This window comes from Rosa rugosa, chromosome 1, assembly GCF_958449725.1.
Source record: "Rosa rugosa chromosome 1, drRosRugo1.1, whole genome shotgun sequence".
NCBI lineage: Eukaryota > Viridiplantae > Streptophyta > Magnoliopsida > Rosales > Rosaceae > Rosa > Rosa rugosa.
In genome coordinates, this window is record NC_084820.1 from 64,116,861 (window position 1) to 64,140,817 (window position 23,957).

At 39.1% G+C, this 23,957-nt stretch overlaps 3 protein-coding genes across 9 annotated transcripts; all 3 read right to left on the minus strand.

The window, feature by feature from the left end:
* Window positions 1–6,263: 6,263 nt before the first annotated feature.
* On the minus strand, window positions 6,264–10,090 carry LOC133726095 (probable receptor-like protein kinase At1g11050). Of its 2 annotated transcripts, none has more exons than XM_062153568.1 (6): window positions 8,170–10,090; window positions 7,900–8,056; window positions 7,560–7,770; window positions 7,221–7,458; window positions 6,984–7,134; window positions 6,264–6,794 (listed from the first exon to the last, which is right to left on the minus strand). In XM_062153568.1, exons 1-6 carry the CDS (start codon window positions 8,967–8,969, stop codon window positions 6,489–6,491), a joined length of 1,863 nt encoding a protein of 620 aa, XP_062009552.1. In that variant the 5' UTR covers window positions 8,970–10,090; the 3' UTR covers window positions 6,264–6,488. The 2 variants fall into 2 exon arrangements, with proteins under 2 accessions (XP_062009552.1, XP_062009554.1); XM_062153570.1 differs by having other exon boundaries at window positions 6,610–6,794; window positions 6,967–7,134.
* A 2,385-nt stretch (window positions 10,091–12,475) lies between these two features.
* LOC133726093 (G-type lectin S-receptor-like serine/threonine-protein kinase RKS1) lies at window positions 12,476–16,076 on the minus strand. 4 transcript variants are annotated; one of them, XM_062153567.1, is made up of 8 exons: window positions 15,906–16,076; window positions 14,540–15,559; window positions 14,260–14,382; window positions 14,008–14,174; window positions 13,672–13,882; window positions 13,263–13,500; window positions 13,031–13,181; window positions 12,476–12,893 (listed from the first exon to the last, which is right to left on the minus strand). In XM_062153567.1, exons 2-8 carry the CDS (start codon window positions 15,549–15,551, stop codon window positions 12,603–12,605), a joined length of 2,193 nt encoding a protein of 730 aa, XP_062009551.1. In that variant the 5' UTR covers window positions 15,552–15,559; window positions 15,906–16,076; the 3' UTR covers window positions 12,476–12,602. The 4 variants fall into 4 exon arrangements, with proteins under 4 accessions (XP_062009551.1, XP_062009550.1, XP_062009549.1 ...); XM_062153566.1 differs by having other exon boundaries at window positions 15,719–16,076; XM_062153565.1 differs by having other exon boundaries at window positions 14,540–15,040; window positions 15,149–16,076.
* A 2,652-nt stretch (window positions 16,077–18,728) lies between these two features.
* On the minus strand, window positions 18,729–23,285 carry LOC133726092 (G-type lectin S-receptor-like serine/threonine-protein kinase At4g03230). Of its 3 annotated transcripts, none has more exons than XM_062153562.1 (8): window positions 21,859–23,285; window positions 20,907–21,401; window positions 20,487–20,639; window positions 20,179–20,393; window positions 19,880–20,090; window positions 19,529–19,766; window positions 19,244–19,394; window positions 18,729–19,159 (listed from the first exon to the last, which is right to left on the minus strand). In XM_062153562.1, exons 1-8 carry the CDS (start codon window positions 23,138–23,140, stop codon window positions 18,842–18,844), a joined length of 3,063 nt encoding a protein of 1,020 aa, XP_062009546.1. In that variant the 5' UTR covers window positions 23,141–23,285; the 3' UTR covers window positions 18,729–18,841. The 3 variants fall into 3 exon arrangements, 2 of the variants coding, with proteins under 2 accessions (XP_062009546.1, XP_062009547.1); XR_009854649.1 differs by having other exon boundaries at window positions 19,096–19,159; window positions 19,244–19,320; XM_062153563.1 differs by lacking the exon at window positions 19,529–19,766 and having other exon boundaries at window positions 19,244–19,320.
* Between the last annotated feature and the right edge of the window lie 672 nt (window positions 23,286–23,957).

Consider the following 23,957-nt stretch of genomic DNA (forward strand, 5'->3'; position numbering starts at 1 on the left):
CTTTTTCCTTTTTAATTTCTTTTTCTCCTTTTTTTTTCTTTTTCTTTTTTAATTTCTTTTTTCTTTTTAATTTCTTTTTTGCTTTTTCTTCTTTTTTTCTTGTTCCTTTTGTACATACCTCCAACAATATGGAGGATTTACTACGTCACCAAGCATAAGTAACACCCACTTTGGGACATCCACAAGACATGGCAAGGCCCAACCGAGACATGCATCGTGTAGCCCTATGTTCAGGCTACGCGGCGGTATCCGGAAGTCACAAATCCGCCACCGGGAAGCCACCTTCCCGCCCCTGCCAAGATGTCACCACAACGTAGCTTTCTACATGCTTCTAAGCTTTCTATACTAGAATTATGTGAAAACTTATCCCACATCGAAGAATAAGTATAGGAAGGGCATTCCTTCATCTATAAAAGGAATGCCCCCTCCCACAACTCAAGACATCCCATTACATCCCTTGTAATCTCGTTGGGCCGCAAGGCTCGACACACTAGAATAAGCTTTCAAGTGGACGTAGTCTCCCGCTCATGCGGAGGCGAACCACTATACATCTTGTGTCAATCTCTCTCTCTCTCTCTCTTTTACTTATCGTTAAATAGATCCCCACGGATCAAAGCATTAACATTGGCGCCGTCTGTGGGAAGCCAACACAAAGGCTTCGTCACTTACCATTGAGTTAAGTCATCTTAACAAAGCTCAAAAGAGTTCTTTCTTCTCTTCTTTGAGTTATCAAAATTGCTCACTGCCATTCTCTTGTTTCCTTTGAATTATTATATAAACCGCTAGCAAGCATTGCACCCAGCCCCATCCTTGGCGGTAACAAAATTTTTCAACATAAATTTGTTCCCTGTGCTTGGGAAGATCCAGGTCAACTCCAGTCAACGCCTGCAGGGCTGATCAAGTTCGGTCAACGCCGAACAAACGTGGGCAACGAATAGTCAACGCCAACAACAAAAGTCACCGCCCAACAAAAAAAAAAAAAAAAAACTTGTGGGCGGCAAAAATTCTCTGGACACCCAGCCATCTTCTCTGGCCACCCATGGGTTTCTTTGATGCTCTACTGGTCCTCTCTGATCCGCCGGCCAGGAACTCCGCCACCCATGAGCTCCGCTCCGCCGAGCTCGGAGCCTCCGCTCCGCTGCACACTCGCTGCACTACTCCGCTGCAGCTTCGAAGCTCCACCCTACTTCCTCCGCCGGCGAACACCGCCGCTCGCCAAGGCTCCAGAGCCGCCATCTGCCACGCCGGGCACCAACGCCCCACTTCCTCCGCTGAGCTCCACCAAACTCCTCTGGCAGCACCAGTGTGCAGTCCCCGCTGCGAGCTCCGACGGCCAGGTTACAGCACCAGGTTGCAGCACCGCCACACTTTGGAGCTCCGCCGGACAAACCGCTAGACGGCAATGCCCCGCCACACTTTGGAGTTCCGCCGGACAAACCTCCGCCTGCACAAAACCTCCGCCTGCACAACCCGGCGGTAACCCACCGCCAACGGCCTTCTCTGCTGGGCGCCACCGCTAGCTCGTTGGCGTCGAAAGCTGAGCATCGGCGAAGCTTCAATCCCCAGTGGAGATTCTGTCACCAGCAGAGCTTCAATCCTCTGGGCAGAGCTTCACAGAGCTTCACAAAAATTGGAAAACAGATCAGTCCTTTTATCTTATTTAACTGTCACCTATATCTCAAGTGCGTGCATGCCTCCGACCCTACCCACTTGAGACCACTTGAGTACCCTGTCTAAGCACCGACCACATATATTTGTCATTGCTTTGTTTATGCCCTGTGTGTACACTTTGACAGAAATTCAACTATTTCTATCAAGCATTCAAGCGCAAATACGAGTTGACAGACATTATCGGAATACTTTATCCGCCAAGCAATGGATCGTCCTGCTCGGCCAATTCCACCAGCCTCCAAATCGGCATACGATAAGTAAACTACATCTTATCTCTTACGCTCTTTCAATTAGAGCTATTGCCATGTCTATACATGTCTCCATGACCCTTAAGCATGCCTACGACATGTTCTTGGCCACTTTACTACTTGTACATGCTTGCTCTATGTGTTTGTCATTTTTTCATGCAAATACATACTGTACACATCCACGGTCTACGACCAAAACCGCCATGCGGTCAGGCAACGCCTCATAATAGCCATTGATCCGGCAGCAAGGGACTAGTTAACGCAGCCTACGGCAGCCATTGATCCGGCAGTTAACCCCGACACTTGGGTACCAAAGATTGGGATCGCTTCCCAACACCATCTGCTCCGTGCAGCTCCCCCTCAACAAACATGGCTGGGGAGTCGGGGACTCTCTAGCAGGGCCTACCAGGGGCCCGCCCCATTGAGCTTCCGCTCACGAGCTACCCGCTCATGCCTTCCCGGCACCCCATTGAGCTTCCGCTCATCCCCCACGAGCTTCCCGCTCATGCCTTCCCGGCACCCCATTGAGCTTCCGCTCACGAGCTTCCCGCTCATGCCTTCTCGGCGCCCCATTGAGCTTCCGCTCACGAGCTTCCCGCTCATGCCTTCCCGGCGCCCCATTGAGCTTCCGCTCACGAGCTTCCCGCTCATGCCTTCCCGGCGCCCCATTGAGCTTCCGCTCACGAGCTTCCCGCTCATGCCTTCCCGGCGCCCCATTGAGCTTCCGCTCACGAGCTTCCCGCTCATGCCTTCCCGGCGCCCCATTGAGCTTCCGCTCACGAGCTTCCCGCTCATGCCTTCCCGGCAACCCATTGAGCTTTCGCTCATCCCCCTTGAGCGTCCCGCTCACGCCTTCCCGGCATTCCCAAATCTTCACATTCCTGTCTACTCGACACACCACACGTTAATGGAACATGGAATTCTTCTACCATTTGTCGTTCCCGACAAATTGAATTCTTTTCGCGTTCCATTAATACGAGCGACAACCGAACCAACACAAGCGTTCACGTACTCCTCATTTATACGCTACAAACGCTTACCTTCGCAGCGCTCATACATCTTACATTTATTATATGCAATCCATATGCTCACACGGCCATACGCGCTCTCGAGTTTTGTACGTCATAATCGATCGTCCTAGACGCCATTCACGTGTATACATCAACATGTATCACGCACCTCATACGTTTATATATACCAACGCATATCAATACAACTCGCATTTGTTGCCCAATGCACCGAGCATTCTATGCCTGTCTTCTTGTCTTTGATTGTACAGGTTAACGAGTCCCTTCTTGCTTACGGAGTTCGGGGACTTGTAGGGGCCCCGTGCCGCCCGGTTACTTATGCTTGACGACTTCGTGGTTATAACTCCCCAACCAAGAAGCTCCTCTTACTTGGGGACTTCGGGGACTTGTACATACCTCCAACAATATGGAGGATTTACTACGTCACCAAGCATAAGTAACACCCACTTTGGGACATCCACAAGACATGGCAAGGCCCAACCGAGACATGCATCGTGTAGCCCTATGTTCAGGCTACGCGGCGGTATCCGGAAGTCACAAATCCGCCACCGGGAAGCCACCTTCCTGCCCCTGCCAAGATGTCACCACAACGTAGCTTTCTACATGCTTCTAAGCTTTCTATACTAGAATTATGTGAAAACTTATCCCACATCGAAGAATAAGTATAGGAAGGGCATTCCTTCATCTATAAAAGGAATGCCCCCTCCCACAACTCAAGACATCCCATTACATCCCTTGTAATCTCGTTGGGCCGCAAGGCTCGACACACTAGAATAAGCTTTCAAGTGGACGTAGTCTCCCGCTCATGCGGAGGCGAACCACTATACATCTTGTGTCAATCTCTCTCTCTCTCTCTTTTACTTATCGTTAAATAGATCCCCACGGATCAAAGCATTAACACCTTTTTAATTTCTTTTTTTCCTTTTTTTCTTTTTTCTTTTTAATTTCTTTTTTGCTTTTTCTTCTTATTTTCTTGTTCCTTTTTAATTTTTTTTCCTTTTTTTTCTTTTTTACCTTTTTAATTTCTTTTTTGCTTTTTCTTCTTTTTTTCTTGTTCCTTTTTAATTTCTTTTTTTCCTTTTTTTTCTTTTCGTTTTGCCTACTTTCTCCTTTCTCAACCCACCAATCCCATTCCGATCAAACTCCACAACCCATCTGTTTCTCTCCCCAAATTGAAACCAAACCCAGCAAAGACCTAGCTTGGCGGTGCAGAGATGGACATCGAGCAAAAGCAAGAGGTTAGGAGCTGATCGATCACTTCTTCACCTTCTCTGAAGCCATCTCCCTTTGTTGGGATCCGCCCTCGCCTCCATCTCCCAAACACAAGCAGATCCCAATCAGCTCAGAAATTCGCCGCTAAACCACTCCCCTCTTGTTTTCACAGCCTACTTCTCTCTCTCCCACTCAAATCTCACTTTCTCTCTCCACATCAAGCCTCAATTTGGAAAATTTTCACTGAAAACTACCATTTTTTCAGATCTTAAGGTTTTTGGGTCTTGCTCAAAATGGTGATTTGGATTTTGGGTCTGGTTGAAATGATGGTTTTTGATGGCCAAGTTGACCAAAACCAGAAGTGAAGAAGAAGAATAGTGATGGAAAAGAAAAATGGCCGCTGGCGTGGAGAACAATAATTAGGGTTTCGGGTCGATCTGGATTGGTTCGCCGACGTGGCGTTACCGATGCAGCAGGATACGATGGTCATTAAAAAGGAAAAAGAAAAAAGAAAAAAGAAAAGAAAAAGGAAAAAAGAAATTAAAAAGGAAAAAAGAAAAATAAAAAAGGAAAAGGAAAAAGAAAAAAGAAAAATAAAAAAGGAAAAAGAAAAAGAAAAAAGAAAAAAAAAGGGCCACCGGCTTGGAGAACAAGAATTGGGGTTTTGGGTCGATCTGGATTGGTTCGCCAACGTGGCGCTACCGATGCAGCAGGATATGATGGTCATTAAAAAGGAAAAAGAAAAAAGGAAAAAAAAGAAATTAAAAAGGAAAAATGAAAAATAAAAAAGGAAAAAAGAAATTAAAAAGGAAAAAGAAAAAAGAAAAAAAAGAAATTAAAAAGGAAAAAGAAAAAAAAGGAGAAAAAGAAATAAAAAAGGAAAAAGAAATAACATAGGGGTATATTGGACATTTCACCTGAGGCCAACTCCTAATTTGATGCGGGAGGGACCAATCAGATGAAAATTTTGACGTTAGGGACTTTTCAGATTAATTGAGAATGTCAGGGACTGAAATGAAAAAAGAGTCTTAATACAGGGACTAAACATAATTTAATCCAAAACCTTATTATGACCAAAATCCCATTTGGCCATTTCCATAATCTGATGTCTGCAAACACATCTGAATCTGAGAATTGCACCTCAAGTCTACCAGTGGCTAAAAGTCAAAACTGTACCTTTCTAAGATCTCTGATGCCTCAAATCTTTCTTTTGCCACCTGTGGAAGAATATAGTATGATATTATGATTGATCATTTGACTGGACCGCAATATAGAATCCATATCTTTCTGTTTAGTCATCTTGACTGGTTTTATCTTTTTTTTTTCCTGGTGGTTTTTGACTGGTTCTATCTGGGTTAGTATTTGATCTCTCATTTGGGCCCCGGTTTGTGCTTTTCTATGTTGTTCTCGCCTTCTCGGCTTGTTGCCTTTCAGTCATTTTATCGAACACTCCACCGGCATTGACAACTGAGATTATATTCTTTCGTACGAGTAGTAATCAACCAGGCATCGTACACACTATGTACAACAGAAGCCTGAGACAGCTATGAGCTTAAGGGCATTGGTAACGCATGACCAAGCCAGCATAGGAATACGGTATACCATCAGTACCAAAGAGGCTTCCGCTTGCGAAGCCTTTTAACCTATGAGATTGGGGTTAAATTCTGAAGCCCAAACTTGTGGACATACAAATTATGAGGTCCAATCTTAAGGTATATATTGAAGGACCTAACTTGTTTTGTGTGTGAATTAGGTGTAGACTTGGTTATGAATCATCGGTCACCATTTGCAATTTCAGAAATGTACACTAAATTACGTGTTGATTAATTGACGGTGCCATCCTTACGTAGCTCCCTATCATATGCAACTCACAATCCAATAAGGGTCAACTTTAATAGCACAATAGATAAATGTATTCCAATTAAAAAGTTTTTTTTTTCCCTGCAATTGAGAACTAACACCAAATTAAAAAAAAAAAAAATTCAATAATAAGTACCAAACTGCTGAAAATTATTACAAACTTTAAGTACCATAGAAGAAATTTATCCTTTCACAATTTTGCTCGTTATTCTTTATAAGCTTCTAACATAGTGTATATACAAGTGTGAGACTAAATTGTGAGTTATATACATTCATGACTTGGATGCTTGAACTTGCTACTTCAAAAAAGTAAGATGTTGAAGCTTGGCTTATAAAAACATGTAACACTTGCAATATAATGGTTACAACCCAAATAAAGGTTTTAATCGAAACTATTTGTACATCAATTTGTGAAACTGAAGGTGTATCTTGCAAAAGGCTGTCCGACCAAAAGACGTACATAAAACCTCTATCGACCTTCTGGTATACTAATGGTGAGTGCATTGTTGGAAAAAGTGCTAAATGATGGAGATGAACCCACAACACTGGAATTACTAAGTGCCAAAAACGCTGGTTCTTTGGAGGGTGGAAGTGATGTAGTCTCATGGCCCAACATGTGAATTACAGTTGTCATTGTTGGTCGATCAGCTGGATCTTCTTGAACACACAAAAAAGCCACATGAATACACTTTAAAGCTTCATGAGGTGGGCATTCCTTTCTCACATAGGCATCAATCACCTTCATTCCTCTTCCTTCTTTCCATAATTTCCAAGCCTGAGATTGACACACATAAACCCATCAATTTTGCATAACTATACAATTAGCTTTGAAGCTAGCTAATAAAGTTAGTGGCAGAAGAAAGCAACAAACTTTGTTGTTGCTTGTAGATATTAATTGAAAGTCAACACTATATCTACAATTTCTAATTCAGTAAAAAAAAAAGTACCTCGAGTTTTCACTTACCCATCCTGCAAGAGTTAATGGATCTTCAAAGCGATAGAAAGCAGCATTCCTCTTTCCACTTATAATCTCCAACAGCAGCACTCCAAAACTGAATACATCTGATTTCTCAGAGAAATTACCATAGCTTGCATACTCAGGTGACATGTAACCGCTGCATGAATTAATCGTATAGAAGTAAGCAACAATACTAATTTCATAATGTTCAAACGATTGAAGTAATGTGCTATTAACCCTTACTATGTCCCAACAACCCTGTTTGTATTTGCTTCAGTTTGATTTTTCTCGAAAATCTTTGCCATTCCAAAGTCGGAAATTTTGGGGTACATTTCTTCATCCAGGAGAACATTGCTTGCTTTTAGATCCCTGTGAATGATTTTCAATCTGGAGTACTTGTGGATATAAAGTATTCCGTGAGCAATACCTTCAATAATTCGAAAGCGCTTACCCCAATCCAATTTTGTGTTTTCAGATGGTTCTGATTGAACAAACAGTGAAGAAAATGAAGAACAATATTAAGTGCAACAACTACTAATTAATGTCATCAAAGTATTCATCTTTGAGGTGATGAGTATATACCAAACAAAAATTTGTCCAAACTTCGATTGGGCATGTACTCGTAAACCAATATCATTTCCTCCTCATCAATACAGCAACCCAGGAGCCTAACAAGATTGGTATGTTGGAGCTTGGCTATAAGCTTTAACTCATTCACAAACTCTGGATGTCTTTGACCAGACTTCTTTGACAGTCTTTTCATGGCTACTTCCTGATTTTTAGGAAAAATTCCCTGTAAAGGAAGAAAAATCGGGCAGAAAAAGAACCACCTTTCATGGATCACGATTTAACTATCTAAAGAGTTTATCATAGCTGCGTTTGTTCAAACAGTGTACTTGCATCTGGAGAACACAGTTGTTACCTTATAAACAGGGCCAAATCCTCCCTCTCCAAGTTTATTAGCTTCAGCGAAATTGTCTGTAGCTTCTAATATACTCCTTAAGCTAAAGAGCGGTAACTCTGTATCATTTTCTCCATCTCCAGCATTAAACTTCCTTATGGTTCTCTTACTGTGCTCCCTGTTTCAATATATTTGTTAAAGCGTTCGGTTTTTTTTTTTTTTTTTCCCCTTCTTTGGATTACTATAGCACATGAGAGAGAGAGAGAGAAAGAGAGAGAGAGAGAGAAATACCTTCTGTTTCTCAGAGTTTTCTTCTTCCATAAGAAAGAGGAACAGAGTATTATAAGAAATCCGGCTGTTGCTGAGGTTAGTATAATTACAAGAGTGGTAATGCTCCTTCTATTCGAATTGACATGAGAATCCAATAATAAACCAAAGATACACGATAAAGAGCCACTACTTTCAGGTCCAAGCTCATTGATCATACCAGCAGCATAAAGAACTGTAAAGATCCAACAATCTCTAGAGTGAGAAGTGTTACCATCAACGGTGATTAATTGTTGCTGAATTTTGAAGCCAGCCGCCACGCAAGCATCGCAGGATGAGTGATCCATGAGGTCTGGCTTGCATGCAGAGTCAAGTGCAGTGCTATGGTTAAGCTTGTCTACCCAATCTTGGGAAGACTCAATACTTGCACAGATTTTGGGGCTGGTGATAAACTGTGAAGGCTCAAAGCAAGAATCAACAACATAGGTAGGGAGGGAGATAGAGGTGAGCTTGGACCGGTAGTCTTGGAGGCAAGACGTTGATGTGGCTATGTTGGGGAGTAGAAAAAGAGAAGTGTCTTTGAGGTGTTGAGCAAGGCCTATCCCAAGGACAGATAAAAGGGTACGGCAACATGAGTTCTTAATGACGTCCAATTCGGGGGTTTTGGTAGGGAATTCGAAGTTTTTGCACGATGAGGAATTGAAGGGGACAGTAAGAACATAGCTAAAATCTATGGGGCATGTTGTTGTGTTGGTCGAACTTAGAGATTGGATAGGGAGAACTATTAGTGAGAGGAACACCGACAAAATCCCAAATTGTTTCATCTCTTAAATTGGGCAGAGAGGAAGTACTAATTCCATGATCTGGTCACTGCAAACATATCTGAAATGTGAAGTCTTTCTGCAAGTCAAGTCCTCGAGGCTCGTCATATGTTTACTGTGGGGAGTGTGGGCTTTGAAGTTAATACCCGTGCCTACTTTACCGCAGCTACCTAGTCAAGACTTTACCCGTGCCTACTGAGTGTGGGCTCGTCATATGCTCGTCATAAGTCGTTCAATTAACGATAGTGTCTGGAGTGTCTGCCCTCTCTTCGGCGAGCAGCGACAACAAACCTTCTCGCTTGCTTCTCTTTTTTTGTTCGGGGGACGAGCGGCGCGGCGTTTGGCTTCCTGCTTCTGCTGGAAGCGGTAGCGCTTTGTGGTGGAGCTGCGTTCAATCCTATGTGGATTTACGACTCTGGGCGAGGTGCGGACTTCGCAGTCTTCTTCGCCTCCAACGGTGGTAGTAGTGCATTCGGGGATGGTGCAGCGGGCATGAATTTCTGGCTGATGACGGCGGAGTATCTCGTATTCGATGGTGGAGGCGGCGTGGGGGGCTCTACACAAGGCCAGTAGTGCTTTTCTCCTAACCCTGACAGCAGCGGCGGCGGCTTGATGGTGGCGGTAATTCTGTGGTGGTCTGTTCACCTAGGGTTTCCCCTATTTGGGCCTGGCCTTTCGTGCTGTGTCCATAAGGCCTATTGGGCCTCTTGTTTTGTCCTTATGGTTGAGGCTGGTGAGAGGTGGAGGTTCCTATTTTAGTTGACGAGGTGATCACCTCAATTGAGGACGCTTCACCTGCTTCTATTTCTACATGAGTGGAGAAGATCGACATAAGGATTTGTAGCTCTGCTGTTAAAATTATCTCGTCGTCGGATTACTAAATTTTATTGTTTTTAGGCTTAATTGTTTTAAAATGTGGGTGTAATAGCTTTTGTAGAATACTTGTGGGAAGGGTATACTAGATCGAGTAGTGTATAGGGTTTAGGGTACGCTAGTAGTGTACGCTAAGTAATGACTTTCTCTGTAGGCCCCTTTGGATAAGTTGTTATTGTATGTGTTTGCTGAATTGTATAATGGATTACTTTTTCGACTCAAAAACGATATTATATATTGATCACTTTGACCAGTTTTGTCGTCTTCTTCTTCTTTTTTTGAGTTGTTTTTGACCGGTACTATCTCAATTATTATTTGATCCTTTTATGTTATTGTCAGTGTTAGCTTAGAAATTGCGGAACTTTTAATATGAGGATGGGAACTACAAACGAAGATTTATCAAAAATATCTTTTTAGGTATAGGATTAAATACTCGTTACTCCTCATACTTTTGCATGAAAAACAGTTTAGTCCAAATTTTTTAAATTAAACAGTTTAGTCCTTATTCTTTTTAATTCTCACACAACAGGTCCTAAAATGACTATTATACCCCTCACTTTTTATTTCTCTCTCTCTCTCTCTCTATATATATATATACAGATCCTATCCAGAGCGGAGCTCCGCTTTGAAATTAATTGTGTGAAGTTCGAGTTTTCAGTCACTTTTCGGTCGCATATCCACATCTCGACCGTTTAGTTTTTAGGTACTAGTGTATAGATAATCTCTGCAAATTTTCAGCCAAAATGATGATCGTTAAGGCATTGATAGCTGCCTTAAAGCTAGTACGGTTCAGGTTGACAGATTCAGTCCGTCCATTGGTTTAAGCGAGTTGGATACCTTAACGATCATCAATTTGGCTGAAAATTTGCAGAGATGATCTATACACTAGTACCTAAAAACTGAACGGTCGAGATGTGGATATGCGACCGAAAAGTGACCGAAAACTCAAACTTCACACGTTAATTTCAAAGTGGAGCTCCGCTCTGGATAGGATCTGTATATATATATATGTATATATATATATATATATATATATATATATATATATATATCCCATATATATATATATACACACACACACACACACACACATATATATATATATATACACACACACACATATACACTATATATATATATATATACATACACACACCCACACACACATATATACACATATATACACACACACACACACATATATATATATACACATGTGTATATATATATAGAGAGAGAGAGAGGCAGAAAAAATAAAAAATAAAAAGTGAGGGGTATAATAGTCATTTTAGGACCTGTTGTGTGAGAAGTAGAAAGAATAATGACTAAACTGTTTAATTTTAAAATTTTGGACTAAACTGTTTTTCATGCAAAAGTATGAGGAGTAACGAGTATTTAGTCCATAAGTATAATATACTCAGATATTACGTGATTCGATTTTTATTCAATTCAATTACTTGATTACAATCAACTTTTCTCTATCTATCTATACTATAAAGTGAAATGCTAATACTCTTTAGTCTAGAAAATAAATTTTTTAATGAAATCATTTAAATAGTTATTCAATAAAATAAAATAAAAATAAAAAAACATAAACACAAAAAAAATAAAATTAATGAAGCTGGTGACAGTTGAAGGGCATTCACTAATCACACGTGCATTGCACGGGTATGAGGCTAGTAAGCTTAACATCAAGATTTAGTATAATTACTAAGACCATTACTCACAATTACTACTTAAACCTTTCAAAACCATAACCTACATAACCTAAGAATGTGAATGACAAGAGCCATCACATTATTACATCTTATTATTCATGAGTTAAAGACTTTTAGGCTTCTAATCAAGTCAATAAGCATACTATATTTACTTTACCCTAACATATTTTTGAAAATGAGGTTCTATTCATACCTCCAAAATTGGTATTTAGACCTCCTCACTTAATAGACCTCCAACTTACTTTTACAAATAACCAATATGCTATCTACACCTCCCTAATTTTCCCATAATACCCATCATCCAATAATATCAATAAAAACTTTTTTTTAGAGTATTCTATTTATATACCTCCAAAATCGGTAGTTAGACCTCCATCAATTTTTGAACGTTTCACAATATTATTTTACTCTTGATATAACTAAGCTGAAAAAAAAAAAAAAAAATCTTTCAATTGGTAGCTCTCTCTCCCCCCCCCTGCTTATTGTTGTATTTTGTAGGCATACGCATCTTTAGAGGCTAAGAGCAGTTCATTTTTTCAACTTCCTAAGATTCCCTCGTTTCATATATTAGCTCAAACAGTACTCTCCAATGGATGAGTATGATTTTAAGCAAAAGTGGTCTGTTGGTGTTTTGGTTAGAGAATATTGTATATCCGAAATTGACTCGAGGAACTGCAAAGTAAGGAACTAGTCTGTTGATTTCTCCGCTGCTTGGTAAGGATAAAGATCATAACAAAAACAAAAGGTAAAAAATGGCATGAGGATGAATATTTGTTGATTTCATACCTCTAAAAGGGAAAAGACTTTTTTTAATTTTGTTTTTTCTCTTTTGTGTCTTTATTGGTAATTTGACATGAGTTGATAAAGTCAACTATCACTTGAAAAAAGAAAGAGGTCCAAATGCCAATTTTGGAGGTATGAATAGAAGCTCCCTTTTTGAAAAACTATATAAGTATCACTTCGTCAATTAAGCAACGGATATGTCAATACCTGTTTCTATGTTTTTTTTTAATATCCGACTTCAAATGCAAACATTATTGAAGCTCTATCGAGGTTCTGGCAAAGTAATAGTAACAACATTGTTAGAATAAGTGGTAACAGGACTTGAATTCCTACATGTTGAAAAACCAGGTTCTTTGGAGGGTGGAAGTGATGTAGTTTCATCGACCTCGAGCATATGAATCACTGATGACATTGTTGGTCGATCAGCTGGAGCTTCTTGAACACACAAAAGCCCGACATGGATACACCTCAAAGCTTCATGAATCCGGCATGTTTCCCTTACTGTTGCGTCAATTATCTCCACTCCTCTACCTTCTTTCCATAATTCCCATACCTAAGATTTATGTACATATAATCTCATTAATCTTCCTCTTGCATTCTGATTCACCTTATGTTTAAAAATTGCGTACGTAAGTAATATGCAAGGCTTGAAAACAATCTAGAAACCAACAAGTAATTTCTAGTACTTACCCATTGAGCAAGTGTTAGTGAATTTTCAAAACGATAAAAAGAAGCATTCTTCTTTCCACTTATAATCTCTAACAACAATACTCCAAAACTAAATACATCCAACTTCTCAGAGAAATGACCATAGAGTGCATATTCAGGAGACATGTAGCCGCTGCAAGAATAGTATAGGAATGAGCATCAATATTGTTTTTAAATATTTAAATGATAGAAATCATGGGCTATATATACTTACTATGTCCCAACAACCTTGTTGGTATTTGCTTCAATTTGATTTATATCAAAAATTCTCGCCATTCCAAAGTCAGACACTTTGGGGTTCATTGTTCCATCCAACAGAACATTACTTGCTTTTAGATCTCTATGGATAATTTTCAATCTAGAGTACTTGTGGATATATAGTACTCCTTGAGCAATACCTTGTATAATTCGAAAGCGTGTATTCCAATCCAACTTTGTCTTTTCAAAAGGATCTGATTGGAAAGATCATAAAGAAGAAGAAGTAGCAGAATTAGCAGAATGTTGAATTGCATTCATACGAAAAGTTGTACAGAATAGGAACAAAGAACAAAAGAATTAGCAGAATTCAAACTTAACGTCACATTGTCAAAAACTTAAATCTTAGAAGTCATAAGCATGCATACCAAATAAAAATTTGTCCAAACTTCGATTAGACATGTACTCATAGATCAATATCATTTCATCTTCTTCCATACAGCAACCCAATAGCCTTACAAGATTGGTATGCTGGAGTTTGGCTATAAGTTTCAACTCATTCTTGAACTCATGATGTCCTTGCCCAGACTTCTTCGATAGCCTCTTTATGGCCACTTCTTGATTTTCTGGAAGAATTCCCTGTAGTGGAAGAAAGCAAAGAGAAACAAACCTTACCCTCAAAACTAATTTGGGAAACTAACAAGAAAAAATAGCAAAATGGAGAAGAATGTACTTGCATCAAGAGCATATCATAGAACTGTTACCTTATAAACAGGGCCAAATCCTCCCTCTCCAAGTTTATTTTTTTCGGAAAAGTTGTTTGTAGCAGCTACTATACTCCTTAAACTGAAGAGTGGTAATTCTGTACCCTTCTTCCCACCTCCTGCACTAACATTACTTATATTCTCACTCATTCTTCCTGCTATCCTCCCTGTTTCAGTATTACTGTTAGAATATTATTTGGATGGATTACTAGAATCCATGTGCCTGCACATGAGAGAGAGAGAGAGAGAGACCTTTCTTTCCCAATTTTTTCTTCCATAAGAAATAGCCAAAAGTTACTGTAAGCAATCCAACTGCTGCAAAGACTATTGCAATTACAAGGGTCCGCTTCAAGGAATTAACAGAAAGACCCTTGCCTACAAAACAGACAAAGATCTGGTGGTTAACTATTAATAAAGATAGCTCCAAGTAATGGTCAGTTTCTGGTTAATGAGTGTAATCTCAACTTAACAGTATGCCAAGGATTTTACTTCACAGATCCATACAGAAAATAGCAAAAAACGAATTATATACCTAGTTCGGAGCCATGAACACGAATATGAATATCATTTGCAGGAATAGTTTTATCCTCTACTAGATCCAGTAATTCGCCGAACCATGCCAAACATTTCCCAGTATTACTTCCGTCTGTTGCATTTAGATAAGCATAAGCTGTGCAAGAACAGTTCTGCCGACATTCAGAGTCACATGCACTCATACTCCTATTGTCTAACAGAACAGAATGATCCGGCAGTTTCACCCTTTCAAGCTTTGAGAAGTTACCTTCTATGCCGTTACCACATGTCAACACCTTTTCCGTAACGCAGCCACTGGACCAATCCCCCACCGCCGATTGGTTAGGAAACTTGGCTGTAAAACCAGTCAAACACTCGCATGATGATGACAGGGGTTCACCTTTACTACAGGCACTATTGGGACCGCAATGAGCATAAGAATCACAGTTATCCGAAGGTAAATTCGCCTGTTCCAACCACGTTTTACTAGAACTCTGCCACAGCAGCAGTATAAGTTGCCCTGTAGGATCCAACCAGACCCTCAATTTTAATGAGCTATCCGAGACACTGTAAGCAAGATAAACCTCATCAACATCAAAGTTGTATGAAAGGAAATACGCAGTTCCACCTGGATTTTGAAACTCTGCTCCTGTATCCTTGCCAATAGCCACAGAACTTCTATAATACGTAGTAGTTTCCTTCTGGATAATGACCTGAAGTGGTACTTTAGGATCTATGCCGAAGGTGAACTTTCCGGGTTGTGGATCATCAAGCGCTGCCCAGGATGTAAGGCGCCTTTCTTGGCCAGTCGTTTTGTTCAAGCTAATCTTAATGCCAGGCAACAAAGTATCAGAGGGATGATCGAAGCTCTGCCACAAAGTGACTTCTTCAAAGCTCAGAACAAGGTTTCCAGTATCCTCTAGTAATCCAGTTGTGTGATTCATTGCAGAAGCAGATATTGATGCATTAGTTGACCAGACAAGATTTCTAGTCTGATCCAACACCACAAGATTTCCATCCGTGCTGAGCATAAAGAAACCTGGAGAATCAAGTGGAGATTCTCTATTAGCAACCCATACTAATGCAGTATTTGGGAATGTATTGAATCGTATACCAAGGAAGTATTTAGTAGAATTTTCATTAGGATTGAAGAAGCCTAATGAAAAGGTCCCAAGGGAAGAAACCATAGTTAGGTTACCACTGATATACTGCCCTGGTCCTATCTTGTCTTGGCAGGTACAAAATGACAGGATATGTGATAAGAGCAGTACTGTTACAAGGTAATACAAGAGCCACCCCATTCAGAAACAGAGAGACAGGGGAAGAAGGTGAAGGAAAAAAAGGTTTATGCCTTAGACTTAAAGGTAAATATAATTTGTACTCACTGAAGCTAGTGATCGTTCACATATGAGACTAGAGTGTATATCGGCCCCTAGTAAGTACAACAACCCAGAAAATGAAGAACAACCACAAAATTCCTAGAAGAGAATGAAACTGAGGAACAAATTAAACCCCAAAATTGGTCAGAAAACTACCAACTCACACCCACAAGATATCAGTTCTGCATGTTACTTCATGGGTCCATCCATATTGGATACATATCAGAAATTTGCAAAATATCCTTACGTCAAGTCTACTAGGGGCTAAAAGTCATGTTTAACTTTTTCGATGACTCGATCTTTGTTACGTTTCTTGTTGGGTTTTTGTCCAATTTCGACCGTATGTGTATTTTTCTATAATGTTTCACTATTTGGACTTCAAAGAAACGTACTCCCAAAAATGACTTCTTCTATTCCAGTGAATTCTAGGTTTGAGTTTTTGCGGCCTCTCGGTAAATCTGGGTTTTAAAGATGTTTACCAAGCAAAGACTTTATTATTACCATGTTTAACCTAATCAACTGTCTAAAATTTAACCCGTTATTTCTACCTCCATTATTTACTTTTCTTTCCCTTGCACTTGTTTTCAAATGAAACGTTAACGCCAATATCTTGGCCCCACTGAAATGAAAGGATGCACTTCATCAGGCATCAGGCCCCACCTCACCTGAGTGGGTAGAAGAATTTTCCTAACGTCAATACCCTGTTCACATTAAGGCTTAATGTGAAGCAAAAATTAAGATACTTGTCAATCAATGGGAAAGCAAGAAACAACGGGCGTTTTAGAAAAAGATAGAGGAGAAGCACCCATCCCGATTTATAGACCCTTAACAGAGACAATTACATCTCCACCGATTTTTTTTTTTTTTTGGCTAAACCTCTACCTATTTGTCTGAGCCTCTACAAATGACTCAATGAGTCGCCAAGACTTACCAGTCCACAAAGGAATAGTACATGAAAAGATAGAGGAGATGCATTCATCCCGATCTATAGACTCTTAACAGAAACAATTGCATCTCTACTATTTGTCTTTTTTTTTTTTTTTTTTTTTTTTTTTTTTTTTTTGCGAGGACTTACTAGTCCACAAAGGCATGCGGATGTACTTATATAAACAACAGGAAATTCGAAATATCGAGCTCAACGGAAGACTCATAATTAAAAATTGTGCTAATTTTATTTTACCTCTCTTATCTTTACACTTTAAATCAGTCGTGTCTCTACACTTATAATTTCATCATATATATCTATGACATTCCAATTTAATCAATCTTGTCAAATCATTAATTTTTCCATCAATTATTTTATAAATTGAAAACGTAGATAGCTCCTTTGTAGGATGATGTTTCACTAATATATTCCACAAGGGTACACTTGATGAAATTAGATGTGCAAGGGCACCCCCTTTTTGAATACCTTTTATTAACTGTGTCATTTGGCTGAGTAAAAAACAACCCTATTATTTTCAGCTTTCTTTGCTTTAGAGGTACTAATGACAAAATATTTTACTACCACAGACATCAGGATCTAATTATCCATTGTTAAATGAAAAAAATAAATTGATACAATAAAATTAAATATTATAATTAAAATATGATTTAGATAACGTTTAAAGATACGTACAAATATTCACAAGTATAAATACTTACAATCGTATCTAACAATGCATACCAAAAACAGCAGCTTGTCATTTACACACACACAAAACCCTGTGCAAATGTCTTTTTTTTTTTCCGCCTTTCTGAAGACAAAAGAATCAAACTACAAAGGAAAGCCTCTATGGTCACCAAAACTAAATTGACCCAGGTTGAAAGCAGAAACAGCATAAAGAGGCTCAAGAGTACAGTTGTTCATTGCAAAGATATAATCTTTTCATCACTTCAATTCCCACCGTAAATATCTGATTTAAATGAGACTAGTTAGCTAGCTACTTTCTGTTGTAGGGAGCGCACTTAACTTGCTCAATCAGCTAGAAAAATAGCCTTTTATGGCCACAACATTTTTTTTTTCTTTTTTTGGAAAATGGGGATCAATTAAGCTGCCCCACAGCTAGCCCAATGGGCTGAAAGTAGAACATATAATCAATCTGTTGGACAGGCCCAAACAGACATAAAACTAAAACGGAAAATTAACTTCCCCCTTTTATGGCCATAACATAATAAGTTGTCCTATAGAGGTCACCCCGAATCCTTGCTGTCTCTGGAAAATGTTTCATCCCCTGAGAAACTAGAATGATCACATCCAAATGAATGAATGTGAAAAAGGGTGATGATAACTTCTGTTTTTCAACCCACTGGAATTTGGTACAAAAAGTGATAATCATATCATTCTATTATTGTGTGATCGAAGCACCAACCAGCTGAGAGCCTGAGAGTGCCTCTTTCATCCCGAAAAAGAAAAATGGAGAGCTCCATATTTCCAATCGCTACAAACAAGCCTAATTTTAAGACCCCCATTATGGAACCCAAACTAGGATATGTGGACATACAAAATTACAAATCAAGAGGCCCGATTAAGGCGTAGCTTTAAAAAAAAAAAAAAAAAAAGCCACTTTTTGCTAACAAAAATTGATAAAGGTGGATATTCAATAATAAAAAATAAAAAAAGCTACTGTTGCCATTTAAAAGAAAATAGAATAAGATGATCAATTTTAATCGACTTTGGTTCAGAAAGTAAAGATTAGTTTAATAAAGTTCTTGTAACACTACAGTTTCGGATCAAATCATTTGTATACCTTGACAAATGATTTGATCCGATACCTTGACGATATCAACGATCATGATGTAATTTGTAGCATGGGTTTGGTTTGATTGTCAAAAAAACACCACCAACACTGAACTCTGAAGATTCTGATCATTGAAAAAGAGCATACCTTAACGTTACATTCAACCGATAGAGAGAATAAGGATTACATAAAGAACAAAATCAAATCGATACAATGTTTTTGCTATCGACCATCTTCTAAGGTGACAGTTAACTCATTGTTTGAAACCGTTTCTGGTTTGCTTGAAGAATTAGAAGCCCTGCTAGAACTAGAAGGGCATCGCCTAACAACGAAAGCGGGTTGTTTAGGGGTTGGAATTGTTGCAGTTTCACTTCCGAGCATGAAAACCACTTGTGACATGGTTGGCCGATCACCGGGATCTTCTTGTACACATAAGAGCCCAACATTAACACACTTGAAGTACTCATCCTTGTTGCAGCTGTGACCAAGTGTTTGTTCTAGCAAATCTAATGCCTTTTGTTCTTTCCACAAATGCCATGCCTGGTATAAATTTACAGAAGGTGTTATGATGTAAGGATGACATTAAATATTAGCTAGCCACTATGAAATGTTTCTATCACTCACATAGCCAAGAAGACTCAAAGATCTTTCAGGCTGATAAAATCCTGTGTTCCTTTTCCCAGTGATGATTTCAATCACAACTACACCAAAGCTAAAAACATCAGATTTTACTGAGAATAACCCATCTAATGCATACTCTGGAGACATATAGCCGCTGCAATAAAAGAATGTGGAGTCAGTGCATATATTTTATATACTAGAAATGCAGACCCTTTTGTGGTTTTTGGTTGAGAAGTGACCAAGAATTAGCTCTGATGAAAACCATAAATACCATCTAGTTAAACTTACTATGTTCCCACTACTCTATTGGTGTTTGCTGAAGTTTCATTGCCTCCAAAGATCCTTGCCAAACCAAAGTCTGATATTTTGGGGTTCATCTCTTCACTCAGTAGAATGTTGCTGGTTTTCAGATCTCTATGAATAACCCTTAATCTAGAATCTTGGTGAAGATAAAGAAGCCCCCGAGCAATTCCTAAGATGATGTTAAAGCGTGTATTCCAGTCCAATGATACACATACTTTTCGATCTTTCAAGGCATTATTTTTCATCCAAGAGAATAACGTTTAAGTTAGTATTTATAAATCAATATTGTAGGATATCATGCAATGTATATTTCTGGAGATCAAAGTAGAGACTAACCAAAGATGAAAGAGTCTAAGCTTTTGTTGGCCATGTATTCATAGATTAACATCTTTTCATCTCCCTCAGCACAATAGCCCAAAAGTCGAACCAGATTCCGATGTTGAAGTTTGGCAATTAACAAAACTTCATTTTTGAATTCCTCTAAGCCTTGGCCTGAACAACTCGAGAGCCTCTTTACAGCGATTTCTTCTCCTCCCGGAAGCTTTCCCTGATAGTACAAGCCAAACATAGTTCTATTATTCATCAGGAACCGGTTAATATTTCCCTCTGACGTGTATATAGTAAAGGGACATTACCTTGTAAACAGGACCAAATCCTCCTTGTCCAAGTTTATTTGCATTGGAGAAGCATGTTGTAGCTACCAGTATGCTTTCCAAATCAAAAGAAGGTACATCAATGCCCTCTGTATCGTCATCCTTGAATCGGCCTGATTCAATCAAGTTCTTGACTTTTCTCTCACTGTCATAAAAGTGATAAAGTGTTGAACACTTTTGAAGATTTGCCCTGCCTTCTGATAGAGTTCAAGGAAAACTTCATCAGAAACAATCTAGATCATATTAACGAAGCTGTAAACAGACTACTGTGGTGTATATATGCTAGTTACCTTGTGTCTTAATGCGCCTTCTTCTCCATATATAAGCATAAACAAAGGTACTTGAAAGAATTGCTAGAACAGCTACACTTATACAAGTTACTGCAATGATTAGAGCTAGGGTCATCTTCCCTTGCTCACCAGTTTGCTTTCTGTGGCCAACTTCTGAAAAAATTAGAGAACAAATCAATCATTGGTCTTCTGCAATTAAAAATGTATGTGGTTTTATCAGTATGTAATACAAAGACAGATAAGTTATTGTCAAGCCAACTTGATTCTAATTTTGAAGATAGATACATGAATAAAATACTCTGTTTTCATAAAAGCCAAATTCTATCTCATTTTAGCAAATTTCATTTGTATCCATGCATTATCTCTCATTTACCACAAGTATAATCATGGCATAGTTTGGCACAGTGTAAACATGCTTACCTTGAGTACAATTTAAACTCCTGCTATCCCATTTTGAGTTTCCAGGGCAAAGACACCTATTCTTCCCATCTAGAGCAGCATCACATATCGAACGAGGCCAGTCCTTGCAGTCGGTAGATGAGGAACAAGGTGGTTCCAAGGGTGACTTCCAAGCAACTTCAACTTCATATCCTCCTTTAAATGACAAGTCAGGACTAAAACGGGTCGGATCACCATTGCACATGTTTGTCACATTATATGGAGAAGACTGGATGAGCTTCAGAAATTTTTTATCTCTACATTCATCTGCATCATTAGCTTGGATGACAAATGTTTGTGTGTCCGCGTTGATGCTTGTGACATGGTAGGTGCCGCTTGGTGCCTCAAAGCTCAGCTGGCCAGTTGAAATATTGCAGTGGAAACTATAGTAGGTGACATCACCACACTTTGGTCCAGTGCTTAAGGGATAAGGGATCAGGTTTGTGCCACAACTTCCACAGCTCCTCGCTGTTGATTCTGTGAAAATATAGTTCTTGAAATTTAACACTAAAGAACAAAGGTTTGGCCTAAGTGATTGTCTAACAAAGGTCATGTAACACATGATGACAATCGATCTAAAATAGAATGTAATGGGTTCATTAGTCATATGAATGAGCTACAACTCCATATAATCAGAAAAGCCAGAGTGATTAATATTGTCTAATTAGTTTAGACAAGGTTGGAGCTCAATTTAGAGTAGATTAATGCTTACTGAGTGGCCTACATTTTATTGTTAATGTTTAAGACCACTGATATGCACATCACCTCTGATTCACATATCATTGCATTGAACAAAAAAGAATATGTAGACCTCTTACTATATAAAGCAGTTTATTATCTATTAATTATAAAAACTAATTATCTTCAACAAATCTCCTGATACTTGAGTATGGCCATGACTCAAGCATGTTTAATTAAAGAAAAAGAAACATACCTATATCTGAAACTGCTACACGAACCTGTAGATTATGGCCACCGTCATAGTCCTCCTGAAGATTGGTGACATCTTGTGACCAAATCCAACATGTTGAACTACTACTCCCACCCGTTTTTTTGTTCTCCACCTCTTCATAGAAATAAGCTTGACACTCACAGTTGTTAAGGCACTCTACTCTGCATTCCACTTCACTTTTGGCATTAAATTGGGAATCTGGGTTTCCCACTTTCATCATCTTTAAGCTCAAGAATGTGTCACTCTCAGCATTGTTGCCACATAATGTTGACTTCCTAGTGCATCCGCCTGAATAATCTCCATGATTCCAATTATCCGGTGAACTAGGCTTAAAACCAGGCAAACACTTGCAAACCAAACCATGTTTGCTGTTACAGCTACCAAAATTTCCACATGCATTATACACACTGCATCTATCTCTAGGATCTGCCCATATCAAAGACCAAACCTTCTCACTATCCCACATCAGATACTGAATCTGGCCCGAAAAACTCATAACCAGCCTTGTAGAAGTGTATAATGAGGAGGTGAGATATGGCACAGAGTCATTGTGGACTGCTGTAGAGGTGAAGTTTGATAGCAAGTAGAGAATTGCAGAAGCCATCTCATCAGAACTAATGAAGTTGCCATAATCTTCACTCTTCCAGTACCTTCTCGATCTTTTCCAGATAACAAAGTGGTTCGCTTCCTCTTGGTCTTGCTGAAATGTGAAATTTCCTGTTGCTGGATCATTATAACTCTTCCATGAACTCAGTACTAATTTTCCGCTCATTTTCATGCCAGGAAGAAATGTGTCGGTTGGATTTTCAAAACTCTGCCAGACAATTTGAACCGAGTTGTTTCCTTGCTCTCTATTGCTCACAACAAGATTGCCAGTGTCCATGAGCTTTGCTGTCCTAATGATTGATGATGAACTTTCAAGACTTGATGACCAGTAAGTTTTTCTATTGCCATCCAACACCTTAAGATTTCCATCTTCTGCAATAGTGAAAACTCCACGAGTATCTGAAAGAGGGTTGTCTCTATTTGCAAGCCACACAACAGTCAGTGGATTCGATCTGTAATACCAAATTCCAACATATCTTCTAGTACCAGAGCTTCCATTAGGAGTAAAGAACCCAAGTTCAAATTTTTCTCCTGATGAAACAATAGTATCACCTTTGTCATCACTAATCAAACTGTTATATGCTATTGTATCTTTAGCAATGCAACAATGAAGAAAAGTGCATAACAAGAATGAATACAGAAAGAAGTTAGTGAACATGTTGTTTACTGAACAACTTATGATGATTATTTTTCTGATGTTTCTTGCTTAATGCTTAATGTAGCTAGAACATTGTTCTTGGTCTAGGAAGCATACAGTAAAAATCAATCATTGAAGTTGCCTCAGTGTTTTGCTTCCTGAATTCACATGCCTCTGTGGTTTTTAATTCTCAAAAGTGACCCCAGATGTTAACTTTGCAAGCTGTTTGCAATCTGCCAGGAATCAATTGGTCAGTTGGTGTGAAATTTGTGGCTGCATTAGTCATTGTTAGGTGACCTGGTCAATCTTGTCCAATATCTAAAAGTAGATTAAGATTTTCTTGGTGCCTAATTAATCAGACCCGATTTCAAAAGGAAAAAATTGACAGCAGTACTATCTAAATCCATATGAAGTTCCTGGAACCCTCCTAGAATACAAAAAGATTAAAAAAGAAGAAAGACCAATGACAAAAATGGTAGACTGTTTCCATCTATTGAACACATGTTCTACAGAATACAGGTAGCAATATCACCCTTCAGTTAGTAGTCTACTACTATTCATTGTATTCATACAGATTCTTAGTGACTAATATAATTGCTGAAGTCTCCGGAGTTTCAATACTCAGAGCACTATAGAACTTTCATGGATGATAAAGAGCAAATCCTCTACACTGAAGAAAATACAGTGGTTTATGCATTATTTTAGAGGGCATTGCTATAACTATGTGTCATTTGAGTGATGTTTAATCAAACCAAGATTGAATTATTTGAAAATAAAGTAGGACAAACAGGTCAAAGTAGGGAATCGGATATTGGTAACCTCATTTCATCTTTTTCTT